Raw genomic sequence first — 8,921 nt, forward strand, 5'->3', positions numbered from 1 at the left:
TCTTCTCAGAGTTCTGGGGCACCAGGTCCCAGCTCCACTGGCCTCAGGGACCCACACATTTGGACCATAGCTTCACTCACCTTTTTTTGTTTTTTAAGATTTTTTTGATGTGGACCATTTTTAAAGTCTTTATTGAATTGTTTACAATATTGCTTCTGTTTTATGTTTTGGTTTTTTGGCTGTGAGGCATGTGGGATCTTAGCTCCCCTGCCAGGGATTGAACCTGCACCCCCTGCATTGGAAGGCGAAGTCTTAACCACTGGACTGCCAGGGAAGTCCCCACTCACCTTTTTTTTTTTTTTTTTTTTTTTTTTTTTTTTTTTTTGCAGTACGCGGGCCTCTCACTGTTGTGGCCTCTCCCGTTGCGGAGCACAGGCTCCAGATGCGCAGGCTCAGTGGCCATGGCTCACGGGCCCAGCCGCTCTGCAGCATGTGGGATCTTCCCGGACCGGGGCACGAACCTGTGTCCCCTGCATCGGCAGGCGGACTCTCAACCACTGCGCCACCAGGGAAGCCCCCCACTCACCTTTTTGATACCGTACAGTAGGCTGACAGTTGCTGCCACCAAAGTGAGAGTGATCAACACAATGGCCCAGTCAGGGACAGAGTCCTTCTCCTGTGGCTTTGGGCCTGAAGAACACAAGGAGACCTCAACCCCCTGACCCCCACTGCCCTCTGTGACTTTCCATCCTTCCTTCTGTGACTCTGACATCTATGTAACTCTAAGACCACGTTTCTCTGTGGAGTTCTGTCTTGTCATCTCGGGAACAGAATCTCAGTGGAGGGGGTTTTAAAGGGCTTCACTCCAAGCCCCAGTCAGCTCTTCCCAACACCTGTGGACGTGTCTGTCAGTCTCTAAAGTCCTCACTGACATCCACGTCTCTCCGTCTTTCTGAACCTTCCTCCATATCGCAGGCTCTATTGTCCGCGTCTCTCTCCATCTGTGATGTCTCTGCACTGTGAGGGTCCCTGGGTGGGTCTCTCTCCTTCTTCTGAGCCCCGCTGTCCTCCCACCGGCCCACACTAACTCTGATCTCTAAGGGGAGCCAGAGTCGGTTATGTGTTTTCCCTCTACTCATTTCCTGCCCTCAGACTGCCTGATGGGGAGACTAGGATTGAAGGGGAGGGGAGGAGGGAGACAGAGGGAGGAGGGAGGACAGAATCTGTGGAGGGGATGCTTGTTGCCCTGGAAAGACAGATTGGGCCACGAGGAGTAAAGTTGAAAACCTTTTGAGGAAGCAATCAGGTAACCAGACATCTGGCTGCTGGTCGAACCAGAGGCTTGAGGGGGAACCGAAACCCTTTTAAGTATTGGAGACATCCTCAGACATACTCAAAACACAGTTGCAAGCAGGTCCTAATGCCTGTCCCTACACTCCTCTCCAGGAGCCGAGCTGCCTGCAGGTCAATGACCCAATGCAAACAAGAGCACCTTACAGGTCGGGACGCTGAGCTCAGGTCGGAACGCTGAGCTGGTGGCCGCCCCAGCTGTGGTGGCAGTGGAACTTCCTGAGACAGCTCCACTTGGTGTGGAAGTCCCAGGCACAGGTGAAGCAGTTCCAGGGGCTGTTGTGGCCGAGAAAGATCCCAGAAAGGCAGAGGGGAAAACAGCTAGAGGAGATGTGAGTGAGAACAGAAGCAGAAGTTCCATCCAGTGCCCCCTCAATTGAAATCCTAGCAAGTTTTTGGTAGAAATTGACAAACTGATTCAATGAAAATGAAAGGACTGAGAATAGCTAAGACAGTCTTAAAGAAAAACAAAAGTGGAAGACTTACACTAGCAGACCTCAAGTCTTGCTGCAAAACTGCAGACATTAAGGACTGTGGCACTGGAGTAAGAACAGACAGAACAGGAGAGAGTCCGGAAACAGACCCACACATACATGGTCACTTGACTTTTGATAAAGGGACTCACACATTTCAATGGTGGGGAGAGAGGGAGGGTCTTTGAAATGAATTGTTCTGGGGCAACTGGTTATCTGTAAGGGGAGAAAAGGAATCTTGACCCCTACCTCACTCCATACACAGAAATTAATCTGAGATGCATAATAGGTTTAAATTTGAAAGCAAAAATAATAAAGTTTCTGGAAGAACATGTAGTAGAATATCTTCATGACCTTGAAGTAGGCCAAAAAATGCCTTAGGCAGGATACAAAAGGCACTAAGAGAAAAAGTTGATGAGTTGCAAAGCAGAAGAGGAGCCTTTTTATAGCCACCAAGGCCAGGATACTGCTTCAGTGAGGTTCCGGGGAACTAACAACTTACTCAGGGCTGAACACAGGAAGCCCCCACCCAACACCATGGACCAAGCCAAAGAGTTCTTCAGAGATGGACTGAGCAACAGAAGTATCACCTGGCAAAGCTGATACCACTCCTGTCGTGCTCCCCAAAATGGTCAGATCTAAAGTCTGAGGACTGCTGGACAAAGCCCCAGATGTTGAAGAAACTGAGACACTCACAGAGATGGTAGGGAGACCTGCAGAGTTATCCCCAGAGGCAGTTGGGAGACCAGCAGAGACATCCCCAGAGGTGATGGAGAAGCCTCCAGAGTTAGAGGTCCCCAATGGGATCAGCTGAGCTGTTGGAAGAAGAAGAAAGACGATAAGATGGAGTTAGAAGAGTTGGCCATCTCCCTGGGTCCAGAGTCCACATCTTGATCCCAGTGCCTCACGTCAGAGCCTGGGTGCTCACCGTAGCCAGCCAAGGCCTGCAGGCCCGAGAGTAGCACCAGTGCAGCGTCCATGATGCCCGCTGAGGTGCGTTTCCAGGACTGTCTCCCCACCTCTTTAAAGGCTTTGAGGCCTTATTACAAGTTTTGGGAGAGCCAGGTGTGCCGGGGCCTCCATCAACACCAGGATCTCCATCCCCAGGGAGAGGCCACCAAGCTATCCCTAGGGGACTAACCTGTCCCAGCCTGATCCCAGGAAGCCCTGGGTGAGGGGGAGAGTGAGTAAGATCCTGAGGACTCCCCTACCAGGCTCTCAGACTCTTTCCAGATTAGGGATCTAACCCCCAGGCCCAAGTCAGTCCCCAGCCGAGGCCCTCTTCAAAGGGAAGAGACCCAGGTGTCCTATTTCCCAAGGTCCTCTTGCTCCTAGAAGTATAACCATTGGGGGTGAGGATATACGGGTCCCTTGTGGAAGCAGGATTTGGGAGCTGGGTGTGGGTGGAGAACGTCACTATCTGGGGACTGCATCTGACTCTTAGGAGAGCCCAAGGCAGGGCAGGAGGGTGAACACCTGAGTCATCCTTCATTCCCAATGGCTGCAGCCCATAGAGCTTTCCATTTGTTTGGCTGAGAAGGGGTGACTGGAGAAGAGAGACACCTGGTAAGACAATCATCAAGTTCAGAGACAGTGCAATGAGCAAGTTCAGAAGCCAGCTCGAAATCCACCGCCCTGGAATCCACCACTTCTAAGCTGTGCAGGCTTGGGCAAGTCACATGACATATCGAAGTCTTCGTTTCTTCACCCCTAAAACTGGGACTTCAAAGGGCCATAATAAGCATGAAAGGAAATAATGTTTCTAAGGTGTCTAGCACACAGAAGCCTCAGCTGTGATTACATGGAAAGAAGAGGGCCAGCTGAGAAAGACATGGGCATGTTCCCACTCTCCTCTTAAGAGGACTCAGATGCCCCAAGGCATCTCTCTATGTTCCCACCTTCTCACCCTTGCTCTTACCTCCTATGTCTGATGATCTTTTTGTCTATTAATTCTTCCCACTCTGGGCTTCCTGCTCTCCAGTAGAAGTCTGGGAGCCCTGGGATCACACTTTGTTTACTTTTATGGGATAAACAGTGTCTCCTTCCATCTCTCCATTTCCCTGGTCCTGCTTTTTTTTTTTTTTTTGGTAACACTTTTATTGGAGTATAATTGCTTTACAATGGTGTGTTAGTTTCTGCTTTATAACAAAGTGAATCGGTTATACGTATACATATATTCCCATATCTCTTCCCTCTTGCGTCTCCCTCCCTCCCACCCTCCCTATCCCACCCCTCTAAGTGGTCACAAAGCACCGAGCTGATCTCCCTGTGCTATGTGGCTGCTTCCCACTACCTATCGGTTTTACATTTGGTAGTGTATATATGTTCATGCCACTCTCTCACTTTGTCACAACTTACCCTTCGCCCTCCCCGTATCCTCAAGTCCATTCTCTAGTAGGTCTGTGTCTTTATTCCCGTCCTGCCCCTAGGTTCTTCATGACCGTTTTCTTTTTTTTAGATTCCGTATATATGTGTTAGCATACAGTATTTGTTTTTCTCTTTCTGACTTACTTCACTGTGTATGACACACTCTAGGTCCATCCACCTCACTACAAATAACTCAATTTCGTTTCTTTTTATGGCTGACTAATATTCCATTGTACATATGTGCTACATCTTCTTTATCCATTCATCTGTCGATGGGCATTTAGGTTGCTTCCATGCCCTGGCTATTGTAAATGGTGCTGCAATGAGCATTGGGGTGCATGTGTCTTTTTGAACTATGGTTTTCTCTGGGTATATGCCCAGTAGTGGGATTGCTGGGTTATATGGTAATTCTATGTTCAGTTTTTTATGGAACCTCCATACCATTCTCCATAGTGGCTGTATCAATTTACATTCCCACCAACAGTGCAAGAGGGTTCCCTTTTCTCCACACCCTCTCCAGCATTTATTGTTTCTAGATTTTTTGATGATGGCCATTCTGACTGGTGTGAGATATCTCATTGTATTTTTGATTTGCATTTCTCTAATGATTAATGATGTTGAACATTCTTTCTTGTGTTTGTTGGCAATCTGTATATCTTCTTTGGAGAAATGTCTGTCTAGGTCTTCTGCCCATTTTTGGATTGGGTTGTTTGGTTTTTTTGATATTGAGCTGCATGAGCTGCTTGTAAATTTTGGAGATTAATCCTTTGTCAGTTGCTTCATTTGCAAATATTTTCTCCCATTCTGAGGGTTGTCTTTTCATCTTGTTTATGGTTTCCTTTGCTGTGCAAAAGCTTTTAAGTTTCATTAGATCCCATTTGTTTATTTTTATTTCCATTTCCCCAGGAGGTGGGTCAAAAAGGATCTTGCTGTGAGTTATGTCATAGAGTGTTCTGCCTATGTTTTCCTCTAAGAGTTTGATAGTGTCTGGCCTTACATTTAGGTCTTTAATCCATTTTGAGTTTATTTTTGTGTATGGTGTTAGGGAGTGTTCTAATTTCGTTCTTTTACATGTAGCTGTCCAGTTTTCCCAGCACCACTTATTGAAGAGGCTGTCTTTTCTCCACTGTATATTCTTGCCTCCTTTATCAAAGATAAGGTGCCTGGTCCTGCTTTTGACTTTTCTCCCTGACTCTGCCCTGGGTCCTCTCTGCCTCCATCACTCTGTACAGGGGCCCATTGGTTTTGGGGGGAAGAGGGAGAAGATGAAAAGGGAGGCAGCTAAGAAGACAAAGGGCATGTGCCTTTGTGCATTCTAGAGGGTTTACATGACAAGTTTGTCGGTCTGTTGAGCTTACCCCTGTGTCTGGCAGAATGACGGATGGGTTCTAATCTCTCTGCTACTGACTGTGTGAACTTAGTAAGTCATTTACCTTCTTTGAGCCTTTGTTTCCCAGTTTTTAAAGAAAGAGGGTAAAGTAGATGGGCTCCAAATTCCCTCTACAAATCTGTCCTTGTGTTTGCCATTCTGAGTGCCTTATGAAAGGGTGTTGGCTGGGAGGATGAGGGAGTCCCTTTTGCCGTGAGTGCACAAGGCAGGGGGTGGGGCAGATACCTGATGAAATTCGTGTCCCTGCCTGAGTAGCTAGGATATTTTAGAGCAACTAAAACAAAATATTCAAAGACGAAAGTTCCCCCTTACCCAGATTTCTCACCTAGAAGGCCACTGTGGCTGCAGTAACAGAACACCTGGGTTTGGGAAGAACTTGTCCTAATCCACCCCTCCCTTTTGGGCCCACATTCCCGAGCCCTTCGGTGGCATGGATGATAGAAATGAATTGCAGTTAATAATTAACCCCTAAAGAGCAATGAGAGGCCCAGGCTTGGGTGGGGCCCAGACACCTGCACAGAGGGACACCCTCAGCTTCCCTCTCTGTGTGACCAGGGATCCACCCCCTCAAGCCTCGAGACATGGGGGAGAAGTGGGGCGCAGGATCGAGGAAAGGGGACCACCCTTTATTTCCCCAGTAGCCCAGTGAATGGCCCTCTTCTGGGTCCTCAGAGCCAAACTGAGAGAACTGGAAAGTCCAGTTACCCAGCTTCCCCCTCCCATCTCCCCACACACACCTGTGCTAAGGATTGAGTGGGGAGTAGGAAGGCAGGCCAGTTAAGGAGAGACCAGCAGGCCTTCAGACATCTCTTCTGTCCATCTGAGAAGCAAGAAGCGATAGAGCCGCGATGGGGGCTGGGCTGTCCCTCTTCATCCTCCTGACCCTCCTCGCCAGCTCACAGGGAACAGGTAAGGTCTGGAAGGCTAGACACCTGGGTGCCCAAGACAAGGGCCCGAGAAAGGGAATGAGAGAGATGGAGGCACCCTAGTCCTGAGCTCCTGAGTGTTCAGGGCTGAACTCCTGCAGCGAGAGGGTCTGGAAGGGCCTTGTCAGGGAAGAGGAACTTGGGTGGGCGTGGGGCAGGAGGGGTTGCCCGCATCTCTGAGGGAATCCAGCCCTGGTGGCTGGGCCCTAAGCTGTGCTTTTGGATCCCTAGGGTCAGAAATGACTTTGCAACTGAAGATGAAGGACTCCTTGTGTCAAATTCCTCCTATGATTCCAGCTTCCTGGGACTGCTCGAGAAGGTAGTCCTTGGGGAGGGAAAAGGATGGGGCTGTGTGAACTTGGAGTGCATTTGTGAGTCAGCTTGGGCCTCTGGCTGTCTCCGGGGTGTGAGTGAGACCATCTCACACCTCGCCCTCTATCCCTTTCTCTCCCTCAGCTCTGCTCCCTCCTCCACCTCCCATCAGGGACCAATGTCACCCTGCATCATGCAGGATCCCCACGCCACGTCACCTGCAAAGTCTGAGTGCGGTCGAAGCCTGTGCCCTTCTTGGCTGGGGCATCCCGTCCCCGGGGTGCAGGCGCAATGCCTGACCCCGTCTTCCAGCAGGCCCTCACCCTGCTGAGTGGCAGTAAATACGCTGAGCTCAGCGACCTGACTTTGTGGGTTCATGAGCAGAAGGGCCAGCAGCGAAATGGAATTGGACGCTCAAGTCTCTGCCTCGCCCTTGTTAAGCAGAGGGTTCCCAGGGTGGGTGCTCTCTCTCCTAACACCAGTAACACCTCTCCTAACACCTAACACTCTCTCCTAACACCAGTGCCAAAGGCCAGAAGGAATCTGGGGAATTAACTGCTTGGACACACACACACACATACCACACACACATACACATGTGCATATACACACACCCTCCAAGCTGAGTTCTTCAGAACACCTGGGAATAAAGAAAAGGAACATTTATTGAAGTCCTGCTTTGTTCCAGGCGTGAGGCTTTCCCATTTCAATGCTTGCAACAATCTTGCATGTAGCATAATGGGTTTCATTATTCGATTTTACAGATGAGGAAATTGAGGCTTAGCGAGTATAAGTCACTCACTGAGGTCCATTAGCAGTGGAGAGATCTGACACCAGACAAATGCCTTGGCTTAAGCAAGGTTTTAATTTCATCTCCCCCTGCTTAAGCTTTGGGACTGGGGGCTCAGGAACCTCAGACAGGGATGTGAGCAGAACATCCCCAGGATATGGGCCGCCTGACCAAGGGATCCACACAGGTCAGTCTGGGTAGGAGGTGGCGTGGGGGACCGTTCAGGTGAGAGATGAGGGGTTCAGCTTGTGGGAGGATGGCCAGCCTGGCAGAGTGGTGGGGAGAAGAGGATGGGTGCTCTTGTGCTGGTAACTATGGGAACGTGTAGTCCCACAGGCCCACTCTTAAATCCTAGGTGAGTTTCTTGTTCTCTTAGAGCCTCCATTTCTTTACCTGCTGGAAGAGGATAATGATAGTACCTGCTTCCTAGGACTGGGCTGAGGATTACATGGCTAAGTTACCTAGGGCACTTGCCATGGTACCTGTCAGATAGTGGACCCGGGAGGTAAGGATCTTTATTAGGGTGGAAACCTGGTCCCAGCACATAAATCCTAGTCCCCCAGGGGTCCTCATTCTCCTGCCTTTTTTTTTTTTTGGCTGCCCAACTTGCCGGATCCCAGTTCCCCGACCAGGGATTGAACCCATGCTCCCTGCAGTAGAAGTGCAGACTCCCAATCACTGGGCCGCCAGGAAATTCCCATCTCCTGCTTTTCTTGAGGCAGGTACACATCTGACTCCACACTCAAGATGATCTTGACTTCTTACCGGCTGTCTCAAAATGCAAGCATGCAGCCCCGACTTGACCATGTGGAGGTCATTGGTATGATTGCCTCCTGTTGTCCACAATACCTGTCCTACCAACCCTGCTCCCCCTCCCCCGCACACCATCACCACCATATGAAACTAGAGACTGACTCCTTCGGAGGGAGGGGAAGACAACAGTTCCATATGGAGTATCCTTGAAAATGAGAAAGCATAGTAAAACAAAATTCCTTTAGTTTCCTTGACAATTGTCCTGAGACTATTGGCCTGGAGGAGAGGTAGCTGGGGGCTCCAAAGGGCCCCAATATTTCATGACTGGCCCCTAGCCTGCACTGGTGGGCAGGTGACACCCATGGGTCAAGTGAATAGGCCCCAAACAAGTCAAGGGATTAAATGTCTGGATCTCCAAAAGGCTGGAGGAGCAGACAGCTAACTGCTGCTTTTAATTTTTTTTAATTTTTATTTTATATTGGAGTATAGTTGATTAACAATGTTGTATTAGTTTCAGGTGTAAAGCAAAGTGATTCAGCCATACATATACATGTATTTATTCTTTTCCCATTTAGGTTATCAGAGAATATTGAGCAGTTTCCTGTGCTATACAGTACGTC

At 49.2% G+C, this 8,921-nt stretch overlaps 1 protein-coding gene across 1 annotated transcript; it reads left to right on the top strand.

Annotated features, from left to right (window-relative positions):
* Window positions 1–6,368: 6,368 nt before the first annotated feature.
* On the top strand, window positions 6,369–6,989 carry SFTA2 (surfactant associated 2). Its single transcript, XM_065886359.1, is given in 4 exon segments — window positions 6,369–6,429; window positions 6,678–6,716; window positions 6,719–6,765; window positions 6,903–6,989. Coding segments are annotated over 4 exon segments (234 nt in total).
* The last annotated feature ends 1,932 nt before the right edge of the window (window positions 6,990–8,921 follow it).

The sequence above is a fragment of the Phocoena phocoena genome, chromosome 10 (assembly GCF_963924675.1).
Source record: "Phocoena phocoena chromosome 10, mPhoPho1.1, whole genome shotgun sequence".
Lineage (NCBI taxonomy): Eukaryota > Metazoa > Chordata > Mammalia > Artiodactyla > Phocoenidae > Phocoena > Phocoena phocoena.